Source organism: Rhinoraja longicauda, chromosome 12, assembly GCF_053455715.1.
Source record: "Rhinoraja longicauda isolate Sanriku21f chromosome 12, sRhiLon1.1, whole genome shotgun sequence".
Lineage (NCBI taxonomy): Eukaryota > Metazoa > Chordata > Chondrichthyes > Rajiformes > Arhynchobatidae > Rhinoraja > Rhinoraja longicauda.
This window is the reverse complement of record NC_135964.1, coordinates 35,422,941-35,443,572: the sequence shown is the minus strand read 5'-3', so window position 1 is coordinate 35,443,572 and position 20,632 is coordinate 35,422,941. Positions and strand designations below refer to the sequence as shown.

The 20,632-nt window shown below is 38.5% G+C and overlaps 1 protein-coding gene across 1 annotated transcript in view; it reads right to left on the bottom strand.

Annotated features, from left to right (window-relative positions):
* Positions 1–2,473: 2,473 nt before the first annotated feature.
* The window catches only part of LOC144598899 (sex comb on midleg-like protein 2), a 99,106-nt gene continuing 80,947 nt past the window's right edge, over positions 2,474–20,632 (bottom strand). Inside the window, 6 exon segments of the mRNA XM_078409471.1 lie at positions 2,474–3,848; positions 3,969–4,132; positions 6,499–6,762; positions 14,559–14,705; positions 17,728–17,910; positions 19,956–20,159. Coding sequence (XP_078265597.1) covers positions 3,723–3,848; positions 3,969–4,132; positions 6,499–6,762; positions 14,559–14,705; positions 17,728–17,910; positions 19,956–20,159 — 1,088 coding nt within the window. The 3' untranslated portion in view covers positions 2,474–3,722.

The window sequence follows — 20,632 nt, the reverse complement described above, 5'->3', positions numbered from 1 at the left end:
TCGGTTTACCGTTTTGCCAAAATCACAGATAGATACGGATATATTTATATATATATATACAAGATTTGAGTTTTAGTAGTATAATAATAAATAATAATATATATATATAGATAGATAATAAATATATATATATCTTTAAGAGCTCTAGTGGGCCGTAGAGGGGGTACAGGGAAGGGGAGAGGGTGTGACTGAGGAGCCCTGGACCCAAAGCCTCTCCTGAATTGGTGTAGCACCCTCAACCCCCTACTCAATCCCCCTCTCCCATCTTCCCTGAACCCCCAGTCCCTTCCCCCCCACCCCCACTCTCTCATCCCCCCACCACCCCTCCTCCCCACCCCGTCGCACTCTCTCCCACCCCCACCACCCCCCGTTCCCCCACTCTCTCCTCCCCATTTCTACTCCCCCAGCCCCACTCTCCCTCACCCCTCCTCCCCCCAGCCCCACTCCCACTCTCTCCCACCCCTCCTCCCCCCAGCCCCACTCTCTACTCCCCGCTCCCACTCGCCCGCCCGCCCCCCTCTCCTCGCCCGCCCGCCCCCCTCTCCTCGCCCGCCCGCCCCCCCTCTCCTCGCCCCCCCACCCCCCTCTCCTCCCCCACCCCCCCCTCTCCTCCCCCACATAAATACATATATAGATACATACGGATATAATTTTATATATATATATATATATACAAGATATGAGTTTTAGTAGTAAATATATAATATATATATATATATATAGATAGATATAAAGATATATCCAGCCATGTGGTGGGATGGCAACATAGCCAGATGGCCCTAAAAGGACGTTTAAGCAGTCTAGGATTCTACCCCAATTTAAAAGAATGAGTGATGATCTAATTGAAACAAATTTTACCAACTAGATGTAGCTCTCCAAGCTGGGATGTCAAAGCAAGGACTCGGTTTCACATGTGAAGGATTTTCTTCATCCACACGGTTGTGAATCTTTGGAATTCTGTCCCAAAGGATTGAGGGCAGTAAATCAGAGTTTATCTGATTTAATTTTTTTTTAAAGATATATGGGGAATTGAGGGATTACGTGGTTCATGCAATAGTGGCTGAGGAAAAGTGACACGCATGATCTTATTGATAGATGAGCAAGTACAAAGGACTGGTTTACTGCTTCTATTTCTTATGTTCTATCTGATGAAAAAGGTGTGGTGGGCAGGTGAAATCATCTGCTGTTTTGCTCTTGTGAATTGATAACTTAACACATCCAGGTTCACATGAATACATTGGCCTAGTCTGAAAGACAAGAAGAAATTGGACATATAGCATCTTCCGTGATCTCAGTATGACTCAAACATCTCACAACCAAAACACGCTCATCAGCACTGCAGTATAGTGACGCGCAACAATTTGCTTAAAACAGGATTCCATAAAGAATTAGATATCCTGGTCATTGAAATACTCCCCTGCTCTTTCTACCTAAGGATCTACTGCAAGTCACATAGAAAATAGGTTCAGGAGTAAGCCATTCAGCCCTTCGTGCCAGCACTGCCATTCAATGTGATCATGGCTGATGATCCACAATCAGTACCCTGTTCCTGCTTTCTCCCCATACCCCTTGAATCCGTTAGCCCAAAGAGCTCTATCTAACTCTCTTTTGAATGCATCCAGTGAGTCGGCCTCCACGTCCTTCTGAGGCAGAGAATTCTACAAATTCACAACTCTCTGGGTGAAAAGGTTTTTCCTCATCTCAGTTCTAAATGGCCTACCTCTTATTCTTAAACTGTGGCCCCTGGTTCTGGACTCCAACATCGGGAACATGTTTCCTGCATCTAGTGTGTCCAATCCCTTAACAATTTTATGTTTCTATAAGATCCCCACTCATCCTTCTAAATTCCAGTGCATACAAGCCCAGTCATTCCATTCTTTCATCATATGACAGTCCCCCATCCCAGGAATTAATCTCGTGAACCTAAGCTGCACTCCCTCAATAGCAAGAATGTCCTTCCTCAAATTAGGAGACCAAAACTGCACACAATACTCCAGGTGTGGTCTCACCAGGGATCTGTAGAACTGCAGAAGGCCCTCTTTGGTCCTCTACTCAAATCCTCATTATGAAGGCCAACATGCCATTTGCTCTGACTTCATAAGAATGTTATTGAGTTGAAACACTTTAGTTCCACTTCCTTTTCAGGCAACTCACTGTATGAAATGCATTTCTTTGTTTGTTAGTTTTCAGAAATAAATCTGTCCTCTGCTTACTGACAGTCCTGCCATGGGATGTTTCTCTTCATTTACTCAAAATCCACCAATAAAATGTCTACAGAAAATAGTCAGGTCAGGTCCCATCTGTGGAGAAAGGACATTGTTAATTTTATCAGATGTTTCAGACTTCTGCGGCTACCGATTCCATACTGCGCTAATGATGTCTAGATAGGTCCTTTAACTATCACAGTAAACATAACACTCATGCCAACTTTCATTGACATTAACAGACACTGTGAAACACAAAACTGACCAAAATCATTTATTTCTTGCCAAGATTATTTATTATATACAGTGCTTTGACTATTGCTTATTAGATTTGCAACAGAGAAATGCTCAGTTAAAACAAAAACAGGACTGTTTATAAACAATAACAAAGACTATTCTTAAATTATAACATGACTACACTTACACAAGTTACGAGTTTATATAACTACAAAATATTTGTTAAGCATAAAGCATCTTTTCCCATAAGTGTATCATTACCTATGCAAAAAATATTTTGCTTTTATTTTACTAAAAGGAAATTACCTTGTACAAAAAGGCAACTACATAATTGTGTAAAATAGTTACTTCTTCCAATTAAATTATTTATGAAATACATTCAAACTGTTACTGGCTAGGAAATGTTACATTCTTGTCCCTGATTTAATTTATCTTCACAGGCACAGATAGTAAAATAGATTACTATCAATATGTTAGATCTCACAGTGTATAAAAACATGGCTAGTTGACTAATCCATATAGTCAACAAATTTATTTTTAAAAATGAGGGTAAGAACATAATATAAATGTAAATGTCTCAATGTAACCTTCTAAGACATTGTACTGGTCTAGTTTTCAATTACTGCATAACAGTGTAAACTACTGTCTGACCCATAAAGGTGTGACAGCATTAGCCTGGTTGAACATATGATTAAAAATCATATGGTACAAGACTGATTGCTCCACTGGAGCATAGGAAGAGCTAGGTAAGAACAGTCCCAGGAGTTGCTAACAAGAACACCTGATCATTCAAAAATCCTTCTAGTAATCTAGAAGTTTTGCATAAACATTTTAGTACAGTAAAATCCTGATGCAGATATCCTTTGGATTTTAGCTATTTTGGAAACAGGAAACTAACTGTGGATTATCAGGTATTGCAAATGGAATATTGTAACACTTGCATTTTAAAATCGGGAGCATACAATGAAAGGTATGTGGCCTGCATGACTAACTGCAGACTGAATTGTGTTTAAAGAATGAATGAATTTACAGAAATAGTATAAATGCACAATATTTAGCATTTTCAGCACCCTTGAAAACAAAAACTTACACAATGCTACATTGCAAAATGCTTCAATGCTACATTGCAGAATAAAAGTACATTTTTCTTGGTTTAAAAGTCTCATTAAACAGCAAAACAGCCACTCCTCACAAGAGAAATCTGAAAAATATTTCACACAAAGGATTTCAGCGGCTTTAGGGATCAAAATTTCCCTCATGTTGATAATTTTTTATCTTCTGTTAGTATTTTCCATGTTTCAATCTTTCAATATGATAACAAAGCTTCAAAGCTGGACCCAACTTCAGCCCCATGTATTTCATTATCATGTCACTTCGCAGTAAGAGCAGTGCCTTTCCATCAATTTCCTGCAATACCATAAACACATGTTAAAACATATAAAGGTGACAAATCCTGCCACAAAATAAATGCTGATGAACAGGTAGACTTGAAGAAAAATACTTCTGACAGCTCTGAAAAACACTTACATGTTTTCTGAAGAGATCTGCATGTGGTGCCAAAGCCAGGGGATCTGCATCTTTAACAAACTTCATGACTTCTTCAATAGACCAAGCCGAAGGATCTTTGCTATTAGTTCTTGGAGAGTCCCGTTCTGTCGAATGAAGGTCAGGTCCAGTAGTAGAACTTGCAGCTACATCAAAAAATGCAAGATAAATATAAGCCAAACATCATAAAGCTCAAGGGTTGATAATTCTGTAATCCTTCCTGTGAAATCTCCAAAAAGGCTTTCGACTTCTAAAATCATTTATTGTTGTGTTCAGAATGAATAACATCTTTTGTTTTTACAGATTTATGGGTACCCAAGGCTAATTGTGGTTTCAAGAGTCAATTCACTTCACTTTAGTATAATGTAATTACAGAAATATCCATTTTAGGAACTAAAATTTGGAAGTGTAAACCAAAAGAAATTTCCTGCGAGCCAACAATGAATTGAGAATGTAAGCCACAAAGAAATTCAAAGTATATCCATACCACGTTTCATAACATTAAAATTGAATGGAATTGGGTGATATGTGAAGTAATTCTGATCCGTTGCTAGCTAGCTCAATAATAGTTGAACGACAATTCTGATTGCACTTGCTAATATCATTTGTGATTCTTCCCTGGAATTCTTCCCATTCCTTCTCTCCCAAGATGCTGCCTGACCTGCTGAGTTACTCCAGCATTTTGTGAATAAATCTTCCCTGGAACATCCTGTGTTCCCAAAATATTGTGTTATGTCGCGTAGAGTTGCTGCTTTACAGCGAATGCAGCGCCGGAGACTCAGGTTCGATCCTGACTACGGGTGCTGCACTGTAAGGAGTTTGTACGTTCTCCCCGTGACCTGCGTGGGTTTTCTCCGAGATCTTCGGTTTCCTCCCACACTCCAAAGACGTACAGGTATGTAGGTTAATTGGCTGGGTAAATGTAAAAAAAAAAAATTTAAAAAAATTGTCCCTAGTGGGTGTAGGATAGTGTTAATGTACGGGGATCATTGGGCGGCACGGACTTGGAGGGCCGAAAAGGCCTGTTTCCGGCTGTATATATATGATATGATATGATATGATATGATATGATGATTTGTGGTACATATGCGTCCTTTGATCATGATAGTTAATCACAATGCTATGTGTAATTGAAATAGAATATACTAGAAATCCTCAATAAACACCGACAAAGGCAGAAGAGCAAACGTTTAAGCTAATTGACTTTGATCACAACTAGCGAGAAAGAGGTCAGAGATAAACAGTCATCTCCAGAGTGGTTTGAGCTTTAGGTAACCTTTCATTTTAATTCTCCTTCCCTCATTCCATGTTATGAAACAATATAAACTGTTCAAACAGCATCTACCATCCCAGACTTAAATGGAGACAAGAGACTGCAAATTCTGGAAACTTGAGCGAAGTACAAACTACTGGACAAACTCAGTGGGTCATGCAGCACCATTTTATTTCCTCAACTTATCACCCCCAGCTTTGGTTATTATATTCCCATTCCCCCACAATCAACTCCCTCTTTATCTAGATTCACCCATCACTTGCTAGCTCCTGCCCCTCATCTTGCCCTCACTCACCTTTCGATCAGCTATCTGCCCACTACTCCATCAGTTTGAAGGACCTGACCCACAATGTCTGCCCATTTTTTCCCACAGATGCTGCATGACCCACTGAGCATTTCTAGTATGCTTTATTGTTATTATAAATAGCATTGTGATTGAAAATCCTATTCATTATAAACGGTTGGATTACATAATCTGCTCTCCTCTGAATTAAATCTTGTTCGATTTATACATAGAATACAACCAAAGTTAGATTTTATTTATTTAAATAACTTTAGATCACCTGTTTAACATTAACAAATGTTTCAAATAAAATTACTTAAACCACCCCATTAGGTTTTCTCCCCACATCAAATCACTGATCAACTCAACTCTGTGGTTAAGAGTTGCCTAAGCACGATGCTATGGACATCTTTCCCCAAATGTTTTTGCTTTTCAAGATCCTTTTTAAATTCTGCCTTTTGAAAACCTTTTCTAATGTGGGTCAGTGCAAGTCTTGATCAATAACACAAAAGCAATTGAAATACAAAAACTGATGTTGGAAATTTCAAATTGCAACAGAAAATGTTTTATATACTCAGCACTTCAGATTATATCTGCAGAGTGAAATGGAATTAATGTTTCAATTAATTTTGAGCACTTTCTATACAAATGCAAGTAATACTGTGCAAAATCTATCTTGTCTATTACTACATTGAAAAATTGAGGTTTTAAGATTGAAGGCATGTAAAAGCACTGTGATGAAGACCACCAATTCTTCTTTAGTGTAACTGCACAATGCCACTGACCGAAAGGAAAACAACCACTTCAAAATGCAACCTGGAAATACCCATTCATCCCATCATATTTTCTTTTCATTGCTTTAACTATGCAATACTTGCGTCACAAAGAATATGCTTACACAGCTGACACCAAATAAGCTGTCAAGAAAAAGCATGTTGCAATACTTAATTACTTACCTTCTATTCTCCTTTGCATTCGGGCTCTGTTAACATCGTAGTAACCATTATTTGCTGTTGAGTTTGAAGCCACCCTTCGTAAAGTAGATGTAGAGTTTGAGGTAGAACAGGATGGTACAACAGAATTTCTGAAAACAAGTTTATTTCCTGAGTTACGATATTCACTTGAATTTCGTTGAGAGGGGCTAGGTGGTTTAGCAGAATCCAAGGTCTCTGAATATTTGTGTTCCTTTGGTGTAACATTATCTTCCGCAGGTAATGTTTCTACAAAAGGTATAAATAAAATGATGATTATAGCTAAATGCTATAATAATTCATGCTTTAGAAATAAGCTTTTTTAAATTACCATCTCAAATTGTACATGTGCTGTTTGTATAACTGAGCATATCTGTGTAAATATCTTTGTGATTTCCTTTAAACAAAATTAGGCTGTTATTTTCCATTTTATAAAGATTCATGGAATGATTGTTCAACATTAGAAATGATTTTCTCACATTAAGCAATAAGCTGGCATTAATTTTTCAATCAGAAAACCATCATTTATCTGACAATGTCATCATTAAGCTCGCATTGGAAGGCACCGGAGATTTGGTTCCACTGAGAAGAAAAAAAGTTTAGCAGAAATAATTTGCAGCATGGGTTACTTCATAATGTGTTGTTAAACAACCAACATAATCAAGGACCACTCACGCCCGTCATTCCCTCTTCTATCCCACTGGGCAAAAGATTCAAAAGCTTGAAAACAAGAAATGTTGTGCTGTTCTGTTCTATGATTGCAACATGGCCTTGCATGTCAATTCCAATGCACAGAAACAAGAGGCTGCAGAGAGTGGATGACTTAGCTTAGTCTCTAGACGGTGGCATCTATCATCAAGGATCCCTACCGTCCGTGCCATCCCTTCTCGCTGCTACCATTGCGCAGGAGGTACAGAAGCCTAAAGCCTCACACCCCTCTTTACAGGAATAGCTACTTTCTTACATGCATCAGATTCTTAAACAGACTTGCATAACCCTAATCCTATCTCAGCAACAGAACACACCAGGAATCATCTTTAATGAAATATATGCAGGATTCAAGGATTCAGATCAATGAATGGAGGAAGCACATGGTGAAGAGCACGAATAACTATTTATTAAAGCAAACACAAGTAAAACACAGAAACACTATCAATAAAGAAACAATACAAAATAACTCTTACACCCCTCTGCGTATTCCGAGTCTCCTGTCTGCACTAACTGGCACCGACACACCTCTCTCTCTCTCTCTCTCCTTGATGAAACTCTTTTCTCTCCCCGAAGATGAAGCTCATGCTCTCATGGTAGAAGCATGTATTTATATAATAATTTTATCTCTAACAAAAGGTGTTTGCGTCAAACTAGCTATCCTCCTTGGTTGCGTAATGGTGTGAGTTATGTGTCCTATCAGACACCGAGCTAGTCTTGGATGTCTCCGGGAAAGCAAAGCTAATCTCAGTGACCTCGCAGGGGTCTATTGGTTCTATTGCCACTAACTGTATGATCTATTGGTTTCTTTGAATTAGCCCAAGCATACTTCAAAAACATCTACCTTGTTTTCCCAAGCAGGGTTTGAAATGCGATGCTGCAAATTTAGCTGACAACTCAATTTTAGCTCAGTCTATTTAACCCTTACATTACACCATCTCTTGAACTACCATGTACTTGTATTCTCATTGTGTTTTGCACAATCTTTTTCTTTTTACTTTATGTTTTGTGTGTTTGCGCACTGGTGATACTGCTGCAAATAAGATTTTCATTGTACCTGAACATCACCGTACATAGAACAGAAAAATCCAGCACAAGAACAGGTCCTTAAGCTCACAATGTCTGTGCCCAACTTGACGCCAAGATAAACTAACCCCAACTTCCTGCACATGATCTCTATCCTTGCATTCCCTGCACATCCATGTACTTATCTAAAAAAATTCTAAGAACACTTCTATCATATCTGCCTCCACAACCACACCTGGTAATCCTTGCAGCTACCACCCTTTGTGCAAAAACTTTCCACATATCCATCCTTTAAACTTTGTTCCTCTCACCTTAAAGCTATGCCCTCTGGTCCTTGACATTTTCCACCCTGCAAAAAAGGGTCTCACTGTCTACCATATCTGTGCCTCTCATTCTTGTATACTTCTATCAGATCTCCTCTCAACCTTTGGCATTCCAGAGTAAACAATTCAATCTGTCCAACCGCTCCTTATAATTTACATCCTCTAATCCAGGCAGCATTCTGGTAAACCTCTTCTGCACCCTCTCCAAAGCCTCCACATCCTTCTGTAATGTGGGCAACCAGAACTGCATGCAATATAGCCCAACCAAAATCCTATAAAGCTGCATCATGTCTTTCTAACTCATACTCAATGCTCTGACTGATGAAGTTAAGCATACTATATTGATTCTTTATCATTCGATCTACTTGTGTTGCCACTTTCAGGGATATATGGACTTGGACCCCAAGATCCCTCTGTACATCAATGCTGTTAAGGGTATTGCCATTAACTGTATACTTTTCCCTTACATTTGACCTCCCCAAAGAACAACACACAGCTGATGTACGTCCCCCCACTGCGTACATTGACAGTCCACCTCACAGTCCGCAACTCCAGCAATCTTGGAGCCGACTGCAATTCCACAGATTCACAACTCTCTGGGTGAAGAAGTTTTTCCTCATCTCAGTCCTAAATGGCTTACCCCTTATTCTAAAACTGTGATCTGGTTCTGGACTCCCCCAACATCAGGAACATATTTCCTGCATCTACCCTGACCAATCCTTTAAGATTTTTATATGTTTCTATAAGATCCCCTCTCATCCTTCTAAATTCCAATAAATTCAATCCCAGTTGACCCATTCTTTCATCATAGGAGTAAATAGGTTCTTCTGCAGTTGTATAGGGCCCTGGTAAGGCCACATCTGGAGTATTGTGCACAGTTTTGGTCTCCTAATTTAAAGAAGGACACCCTTGTAATTGAGGCAGTACAGCGTAGGTTCACAAGATTGATCCCTGGGATGGCGGGACTGTCATATGAGGAAAGATTGAAAAGGCTTGTATTCACTGGAGTTTAGAAGGCTAGTGGAATCAAGGGATATTGGGAGAAGTTGGGCACAGGTTACTGATTGTGGATGATCAGCCATGACCACAATGAATGGCGGTGCTGGCTCGAAGGGCCGAATGGCCTCCTCCTGCACCTTTTTTCTATGTTTTTAAATCCCTGCCTCCTGCGCCAACAACTCCTCTATAGCTATGTATATCTCTATTTCTATCTATATATAGTTATGTATATATATATATATATCGTATAAGAAAATAACTCCAGATAATAGACAATAGGTGCAGGAGTAGGCCATTCAGCCCTTCGAGCCAGCACCGCCATTCAATGCGATCATGGCTGATCACTGTCAATCAGTACCCCCTTCCTGCCTTCTCCCCATACCCCCTCACTCCGCTATCCTTAAGAGCTCTATCCAGCTCTCTCTTGAAAGCATCCAACGAACTGGCCTCCACTGCCTTCTGAGGCAGAGAATTCCACACCTTCACCACTCTCTGACTGAAAAAGTTCTTCCTCATCTCCGTTCTAAATGGCCTACCCCTTATTCTTAAACTGTGGCCCCTTGTTCTGGACTCCCCCAACATTGGGAACATGTTTCCTGCCTCTAATGTGTCCAATCCCCTAATTATCTTATATGTTTCAATAAGATCCCCCATCATCCTTCTAAATTCCAGTGTATAAAAGCCCAATCGCTCCAGCCTTTCAACATACGACAGTCCCGCCATTCCGGGAATTAACCTAGTAAACCTACGCTGCACGCCCTCCATAGCAAGAATATCCTTCCTCAAATTTGGAGACCAAAACTGAACACAGTACTCCAGGTGCGGTCTCACCAGGGCCCGGTACAACTGTAGAAGGACCTCTTTGCTCCTATACTCAACTCCTCTTGTTATGAAGGCCAACATTCCATTGGCTTTATTCACTGCCTGCTGTACCTGCCTGCTTCCTTTCATTGACTGATGCACTAGGACACCCAGATCTCGTACAAAGATGCTGGTACAAATCGAAGGTATTTATTCACAAAATGCTGGAGTAACTCAGCAGGTCAGGCAGCATCTCAGGAGAGAAGGAATGGGTGACGTTTCGGGTACAGACCCTTCTTCAGACTGATATATATATATCTATCAATATCTGTAATTATGTATATCTCTTTCTAGCTGGTTTTTATTATTTATTGTCACGTGTACCGAGGAACATTGAAAAACTTTTGTTGCATGCTAACCAGTCAGCGGAAAGACAAAACATGATTACTAGCGAGCCATTTACAGTGGACAGATACACGATGAGGGAATACGGTTTAATGCAAGGAAAAGCCAGTAAAGTTCGATCAAAGATAGTCCGAGGGTCACCAATGAGGTATATAGTAGTTCAGGATTGCTCTCTAGTTGTGGTAGGATAATGCAGTTGCCTGATAACAGCTGGGAAGAAACTGTCCCTGAATCTGGAGGTGTGCGTTTTCACACTTCTAAACCATTTGCCCGATGGGAGAGAGGAGAAGAGGGAGTGGGCAGGGTGAAACTCGTCCTTGATTATGTTGCTGGCCTCGTCGAGGCAGCGTGAAGTATAAATGGAGTCAATGGAAGGGAGGTTGGTTTGTGTGATGGTCCGGACTACGTCTACAATTCGCTGCAATTTCTTGCAGTCTTGGATGGAGCTGATCCCAAACTAAGCTGTGATGCATCCTGATAAAATGCTTTCTATGGCGCAACTGTAGATGTTGGTGAGAGCTGTTGGGGACATGCCGAACTTCCTAAGCCTGCAGAAGTTAGTGATATTGACTCCGAGGAATTCGGCACCATCTCTACTTTGGCACCATCAATGCAAACCGATGTATGTGTACGCTTGGCTTCTTGCAGTGAATCATTTATCTCCTTTGTCTTGCTGACAGTGAAAGAAATGTTATTATCCCGACACCAGGTTCTCAATCTCCTTCCGGTACTCCATCTCATCAGTATTTGATATCCGGTCCACAACAGTGTCATCTGCTAATTTAAAATTTGAATTAGATTTGTACATAGCTGCACAGGTATGGGTGTACAAGGAGTAAAGGGGGCTGAGAACGCATCCTTGCAGAGCACCAATGTTGAGGATTATTGTCGAGGATAATTTGTCCCCTAACCTCACTGATTGTGGTTTGTTGGTCAGGAAGTCGAGGATCCATGCGCAGAGATGAGTGCTGACTCCAAGTCCCGTGAGACTGGTGATACGCTTGGATGGTATAATGGTGTTAAAGGCACATATATCTATATCTATCTTTATTTTTATATATCTATCTATATACTAAAACTCTCGTTTGTTTGTTTGTTTGTTCCTGAACTACAGCCAAAACGGTACACGATAGCGCGACAATTTTAAGCCCACCTTACTCGCCGGCGTCCCTTAGGTGTTAATGGAAGTTTAATTGAAATCAGTGTTATATTTTTAAAGTTATTCACATTTTAAAGTTTAAATCTATCTCCTAGGGAGGGAGGGGTATAAGGGGGTTTGAGGGGGATGGAGTGGGCGGGGAGGAGAAGGGGGGGGAGGGGGGAAGGAGAGGGTGCTGCACCAATGCAGGAGAGGTTTGGGCCAAAGAGTCCACTTGGTCTAGTATATATATATATATATATATATATATCTAAAACCTGCATGGCACACACAGAAAAAAAATATATATATATTACACACACCCGCACAATATTAATGCAGATGTCAATAAATTCAACTTGAAGTGTGACAGATGAAAAAAGCAAACAATTCCGGTCAACAAAATTAATTTAACATTTCATCCACATTGGTTAGATGGAACATTCCAAAAGCAATTATTTATGCCAATTAATAGGGCAACATATAGGACGATAAGAATATTTTCCAAGCATCCGAAAGAAATTCTGTCATTCATAATCACCAGATGGGTGCAAACGGACCATGTGTTATCCAAATCTTCCGAGACTCCATAAATGCAGAATGGACAAATTACTCAAAATAACCCCACAATAGCTTATGTCTCAGCAAATAAGGTGCCACAGCATTTTGTAATGTCAGTGCAAATCACATATGCTCTGCAGCAATTCACAAACCATGAAGCTGTGACACTAGAGTTGCTGCCAGATCACAGAGATTTGGGCCCCCAGATTCATGTGGAACAGATGGCCTCAGTCATAAGCCTGCTCAATACTCATTTTGTCAATTGAACCACTACCTAGCAGTTCCACAAACTAACTTTAAACTCTCACTTAAAAGCTGCAGGGAAAAACAAAGTGAATGACATTACTGCACAACATCTTTGTTGCTGTATTTGGACAAGCCAAGCATTTAATAAGGTCCAGCTGTCCTGTTTCAGGGAGACTATATGGTGCCCCTCTGACTTTTCCTTACTTTACCCTATAACAGAACCCTTCAGCTATAATATTGTGCACATGATTTCTCAGGTGTTGTCTTGGAACAATCCAGGCAGTTTAATAAGGCCAGCTGTCCTAGGGAGACTGTGTGGAGCCCCTCTTCCTTCCAATTTGTCAAAAAATGACTCATTTGTACAACATAATGGGCTGGATCGTCCTATCCTAAGTATGAATATTACTACAGATTTACCTGCAGTCATAACACATGGCATTCGTTGTCACTGACATGCTTACGAATCTCCTATCCCAGTACACTGGGTTGATTCTACTAGAAAGCACTCGTGCATGCTACAATTTGTGCGGGGTGTCAATGACTAGTTTTCGTATCTGCATGCTGTCAGGCATACTATAGTTGATGAAGCTGCACGAGATCGAGGCTAACTTTTGCTGTCTTTGACTGTACTCACCCTCTCAATGTCTTGTGAAGAGGATGAAGATGAAATAATTGATAGAAAAAGCAAAAAAAAACAAACACTGGAGGAACTGTGCAGGCCTGGCACCATCTGTGGAGCAAAATGGACGTAAGATGTTTCAATTCGAGACTCAAAACACCTGAAGAAGTCCACGCCCACAATTTTGTCTGTCCATTTCTCTCCACAGATGCTGCCTGGCTTTTCTGAGTTCCTCCAGCACTCTGTTTTCTGTGCAAGATTCCAACATCTGCGGTCTCTTATGTCTCCATTGACACAAACATACAGGTTTCTAAGCACTCATGGAAACAACCAGGTTTACTTTTTTAAACTTTTAAAAAGATACAGTCCAAAGTAGTGCACTGGCACAAAAGGCAACACTGAATAAGTGAAATACTTGGAGTTTACAATTAGATAAATATTTATATGTACACATGTATACAAGTGGAAATCAATATTTCAGCTTCAATATTTACAGCAATTATTGCGTTGTATCTATTTGTTTAATCTGGACTTTAAACAAAATCTATTATGTTTAAAGGCCACCTAATAACTTGAAACTTTTCATTTAAACTTTCAAATACAAATTGATAAAACAAGTTACACAAAGATAACTGATCATCAAATACTTTCTGCCTTACCTTTCTAAACTACTATATTTCTAAGTGGAGCATACTATATTTCTAATATGATTAGAGTTAGCCAAACCAAGCAAGACGATAATTAAACAGCAAGCAGCAATATGCATATTTTGAGCTAAGTTATAACTCTGATTTCTTCTCCATTATTATGAGACTTAATATGGATTCTTGTATTATCAGTTTCAGAGAAACTAATATTGGAATGATGACTTAAGTTGATTCCTTTCTGATTCATATGCAGTAAATCAAGGTAAATGAAGAGAAGGACAGAATTAACATTAACTTCAGCCACCATCGCTTCTGTTTGCAAATTATTACATATGGTGAAAAATGGAATCATATCGATTGCAATGTTACCAACTAGAAGAAATAGATGCAATACCAGAAGAACTTATGCTCTTGTATGTATCTCTTCCAGGAGGACAACTTCCATTACTATAGTAATCAAAGCAGCAAATAAAATGGGAAAAATATCTTCAGGATAAACATATTATTTTGTATTCCAGTTAATATTGTTCTATGAACTAAATACAATTCATATTCAGCAATTAGTGGATCACCTTCAGTAAACTGCATAGTACCTTCTGAAGGATGAGATTCTGCTCTAGGAAGTTTTGGAGAGATGGGAGCAGTGTATGGTGGAGATTCTTGTGGAAATCGTTTTAAACCTCTGCTTAGTGTAGCTGAATCTGACATCTCTTCTTTGGCTAAAGGAAAGAATTATCATATCATATCATATACATACAGCCGGAAACAGGCCTTTTTTCGGCCCTCCAAGTCCGTGCCGCCCAGTGATTGCAGTATTGTCATGAATACATTAGAGTAGTCGCACCATTATTTTCAACAGAATACTAAATCTCAGCCTGGTTAACCACTAGTGTAGAATTAAAAAAAAATCAATATGACGAGTCATCTAACTTCTACCTTGAACAAACAATTAATCCGGTTCCAATTTAAAAGCTTTAACGTGGTCTGGTCCTCATTTCTAAATTGCAGCCAACTGTATTGATTGATAATTGTGATGTTAATTTTGTGTAACTCTTGTTTCAACATAAGAGCTTTAATTCATGTAACATTAATTGGCAAGAGATACTTAAAAGGGTGTGGCACATTCAATTCTCTTGTATTGAATCTCCATGCTGCATCTCTAGTTAATTGAACCAATCAAATTGCGCACAAATAAAACTTCAAAAGTATTATTATGCAAAAATAATATTCTCCTATTTAGCTTTAAGTAAACGGAGTCCATTCCAATCATTGTTCACTTACAGAATGTAATTGGAGAAAAAAGATTTCTGACAAAAAGAGCATTTTGGTCTATTAAAATAAACAAATACATCTTTGTGACATAGGAGGCTGTTTTGTAACTGACCACACTTGAATTATGAGTGGGTGGGGACACGAGGTAGTTTAACATGGCAATTGGTTTGGGGTATAGAATTCTGTTATTTTTCACATCAAAACATTTTTTTTAAAGAAAATCATTTTTCAAAGATCAAATTTAACATCTAGGCAAGTTTTTTTGCAAAACAGACCTGAAATGGAGAAGCACTGGATAGGTTTAAATTCACATTGCATGCTAAATATGATGACCGCGACTTAATATTTTTGGTACATTTGTTATTCCAATGATTAAAATTACATCAAACCGTTACAAGCAAAAACTTCCCATGTCTCAACAGTTCACTTACTTTTCAAATATTAATGCAGTTTCTACAGACTCATACCACATTTTAAAATAATTTCACAAAATTGTCAGCAGGTTTGAATTTTCCTTGTACATTTGAATATTGGAAAAAATGCATGCTGTTGTCAAGTGATAGTTGAAGCCACAGGCTATGTTTTAAAGCTAAATTCAACACAAGTGTTCAATATGAAAGAGAAGTTGAATGATTATTTCAGTGTTGGAGATTAAGATTTCAGCAGGAGATTAAGAGGGAGCCATTGGCTTGGCGGAGTGAGTGTATTCCATTATCGGAGGAGCGGTCGGAGATTTCAAAAGGGACGCAGTTGGTATGGCGAAGTAAGTATATTTCAGTGCTGGAGCAGCAGCAGATTGGAAAGGCAGTCACTGGATTGGCTAAGTGAATCTTGTAGAGGTGGACAAAATCATGAAGGGGTGAACGAATTTGATCTATCAAATTTTTTACCCAGAGGAAGGTAGTTAAGGCAGATACTATAACAACATTTAAAAATCATTTGTTCAGGTTCTTGAATCGGTAACGTTTTGTGGGATATGGGCTAAACGTAGGTGGGACTAGCACAGATGCAGCATCTTGGTCAGCAGAAACAGGTTGGGCTGAAGGGCCCATTTCCATGCTGTATGACTGATACAATAAGTTGATCTATCTCACTACTATTTATGGAGCTATACTAGACCAGAAATGGAGTAAGCCATGATTCCTCAAAGGGAGAGTTTGTTAATTTAAAAAGACCTTTACATGATTTATGTTTTAAATCTTCATAAAAATAACTAGTTAAATCGGATCTTTTAAAATGTTCAACTTGTTTAAGACTATTTTTGTTAATTGCCAAAACATTTTTAGAATGTTGCAAAACCTGGCCCTGTAGTCAACAACATTTTGGCTCCATGAAAGTAGCAACACAAGTAGATGGAGTGGTAAAGAAGGCATATGGTTATCTTCATCAGTCAGGGTATTGAGTACAAGAGTTAGGAAGTCAACTTTTGAACCATTGGACTTCTATAAAGAAGTCCACATTTGCAACTTGCAACTTTATAGGAATTTGGTTAGGTTGCATTTGGAATATTGTGTGCAGTTCTAGTCCCCAGTTACAGGAAGGATGCCAAGGAAGAGGATAACTGGATGCTGCCTGGATTAGAGGGTATTAGTTAAAAGGAGAGTTTGGACAAACTCGGATAGTTTTCTCTGAAACGGCAGAGATTGAGGGAAGACATAAAAGTTTATAAAATTATGAGAGGCACAGTCAGAATCATTTTCCCCAGGATGGAAATGACAAGACTACAGGGCAAAGCTTTACGGTGAGAGGGAGAAAGTTTAAAGGTGATGTGCAGGCTAAGGTTATTTGTTTGCGGAGTGTAGTAGGTGCTTGGAACATATGTCAGGGGTGTGGTGGAAGCAGATATGACAGTGGCATTTAAGAGGCATTTACTAGACACATGAATATGCAGGGCATGGAGGGACATAAATCATATGCAGGCTGAAGGGATTAGTTTAATTTGGCATCATGTTTGGCACAGACATCAACATACTAATACATTTCAGCACTTTAAAGCTGTTCATGACAGTTCAAAATAGACCCAAAGCTTGTTTGTTCACAGGCACAATATACTAACCAAAATGAGAGCACTCATGGACAACTTCCAATAATTTATGATCTAAACAAGGCAATGCGCCATTGGGAATGGCAACATTTCTTTTAAGAAATTAGTTATCAAACTATTGTCTTATCTTCCTAGAATATTGAGCACATGAAGTAAAATCTAAGGTCCAATTTTCTTCACTTTCACCCATTGTTGAAAATGAAATAAGAAAATTTAGCTTCCAACAATAGGCAGTTCATTACTATTAGTACATCTAATTCAATTTCCTTATCCAGATTTCACTATATTTGATATTTAACTTCACTAAAACTCAATTTAAGTGCCAGACATACTATTTTGCAAATTTTGTAAAATCTCCTGCTGGAATTTAAAATTCTAATGTGTAGTTATGTTTGGAACACAAATTTAAATTAAACGCTCCTTACCTGGTTTTACTCTCTCATATTCTGTTGGACTATGTGCATTTCCTATATACGGGCTGAAAGGTTGGCTGCTAAAGAGGTTCTCGCACTGCAGACTGTAACAGAGTTTTTCCAGAAATCGTAACACGAAAGAAACACTATTTACAGATGGAAGCTTCACTGTGTGCTTCTCTCCATCAAATGAGGCTACAAAAAAAACATGCTTTAAGTGTTCAATACAAAACATTTCAGTACATAGCAATAAGGAAACATTATTTCTATTTGTGTCTCTTGTAGTCCGTGCCAAAACCAAGGATTTTTCAGGGAGAACATACAAAGTCCAGAGAGACTACAATGGAGGGCAGGATTGATTCCAGGTTGCTGGAGCTGTGAAGCAGTCACATTTACCACTGTGCCATATCAGGAGAATATGACTTCAGATGATTTACAATAAATATTAATTGCAGCATTGAGCAGAACCTCTGTTCAGCCTCATGCCTACAGAGCCAGATAATCAGGAGGTTTCACAAATAGAAAGAGACTACACAAGTAAAATATTATCTGATATATTACATTTAATTGAAGAGGAATGCAAATCTCAGTGATGCAAAAGGATTTATTTTCTGAACTTTTACACAAATGTACACAAAAGTATATAATTGATGGGCTTTTTAAGTAAATGGATAAACATTTTCAGGGGTATACACAAAATGCTGGAGTAACTCAGTGGGTCAGGCAGCATTTCCTGAGAAAATAGGTGCCATTTCGGGTTGGAACCCTTTTTCAGACTGGCTTTAATTTTCATTCCATTGCTTTTTATTGACAATGATTTGAACTGGTGGTGTAGTGGAGAACGGAGTAGAAAGCAATCGATTTGAACAGGATAAAAGAATGAGAATGCATGTCCCTGAAGTTAGATGACAAGTTTAAGTACGCAGACAAATTACTTTGAAGGTAGACACAAAATGCTGGAGTAACTCAGCGGGTTAGGCAGCATCTCGGGAGAGAAGGAATGGGTGATGTTTCAGGCTGAAGGGTCTCGACCCGAAACGTCACCCATTCCTTCTCTCCAGAGATGCTGCCTGACCCACTGAGTGACTCCAGCATTTTGTTACTATCTTCGGTTTAAACCAGCATCTGCAGTTTTTTTCCTAGACAAATTACTTTCCTTTGTTAGCTAAGGCATGTAAAACAGGAGCAAGGAGGTACTATTAATGTATAAAACACTGGTCAAGCAGAGTGCAGCACTGCACTGGGCCTGGAGAGGTTTAGCCATGAGCAAAGATCAGATACACTAGTTATGTTTTTCTGGAACCGAGGGAAGATTTAATTTTGTAATTATAATGGACCTTGATAAAGTAGATAAATTAATGGAGAAGTGAGTACCAGAGAAGATAAATTTAAAGCAACTGGCAGAAGAATTAAAAGTCAAGATTTTTTTTCTTCTCCAAAGGATATTGAAGATAATAAACACTTCTTAATACAATGTATTCAAGGCAGAAATACTTATCACATGAAGTGTTTGGATAAACTACAAAAATGAGACTACCCTGTACAGTATGGCTTCGGCTGTCACTACCATACAGACCAAATAATCTTTTGTATAACGAATTTCTGATTCTATAATAATTTATTGAAAAATGATCAACATCTTTTAACAACATTTCACAGCCTGTCAGTAAGACATCACCATCACAAGTTAACTCAATTGCTTAAAAATGAATTTGCATTTAAAATGTATCAAAAAAAGTAAAGAATTTAAATGTAGATTTTCTTCTGAAATTCTTGTGATTTAATCATGTTTAAAAGATTGTTGCCAAATGCCCATACAGAATTTTGCCAGATGGACTTCTGATTATATGTCAACAATGGATCATCAGCATTCCTTGCTATTCCTTACAGCTATCTATACTGGGGGAAAAAATCTCATCAGATTTCTGCAAATGCTTCCATTTTGGGAATGCGAAAAAGCAATCTCAATTCATTCAGGGATTACTATTTTAAGTTGCTACAAGATTACAATGGCCTCCCTATTTTTTTTACTGCAGTTCAAAAGCATTACAATAGCAATTGGCAATCAAAACCATGGAAATGTACAACAGAAATTCACGGTAAATTGTCTACTTTTTTGAAATGTACAAACATTTTAATGCTTTTTATTAAATTACATTAAAAAAGATATATTTATACCTCTGACTGACTTTTTAAAATGAATGTAATGAAAAGACAAAGGTAGCTGAATTCATGCTCACCAGTTATTGCTTCTCCTCCATGATGTCCTGACTTTAAAAATGTGAAGACTGTTTTTGCTTGGTAAGCACAATCAACACAGCCCTGTACAGCCTGTTGAAGCACTATCGGCACAGGGCCAGGCCCAAAGTGATCTGGAAGCTGCTGAACTTTTTTTTTATTCAAATGTGGTCCACAGTTTCCATGTTTGTTAACATACACACACACTGTAACAAAACAGCCACTGTTAAATATAAAAATGTAAACTTAAGTTGTTACAGTTAAACAATTAAACAATGTGTGTTTCTACTGTATGTAATAATGGCATCAGGAACAATAGATTTGCGTACTTTTTTGCACTTTTATGTAACTTCAATGAACCTTTAGAAGAATGAACTGATTTAGCATTAAACTCAGAATTATGAAATGGTTATTGTTCAAAGGCTGGAAGTCAGCCAGATATTAAACTTGCAATACTCCAAGACTTGCAGGTCAACCAGTCCAAATATCTTAAAATTATCAAAATAACCAGAGATCTATCACAAATCTACCATTTACTTCTGACTTACTATTGTTTAAATTAAGCAACTTATTAGATTTCAGTCATTTAAATGATCAAGCCATAACATTGCGTAATGCACAATAAAGCTATGCGATTCACTGCATTGAAATTACATAACATTGTGAATTTAAAGTAAGG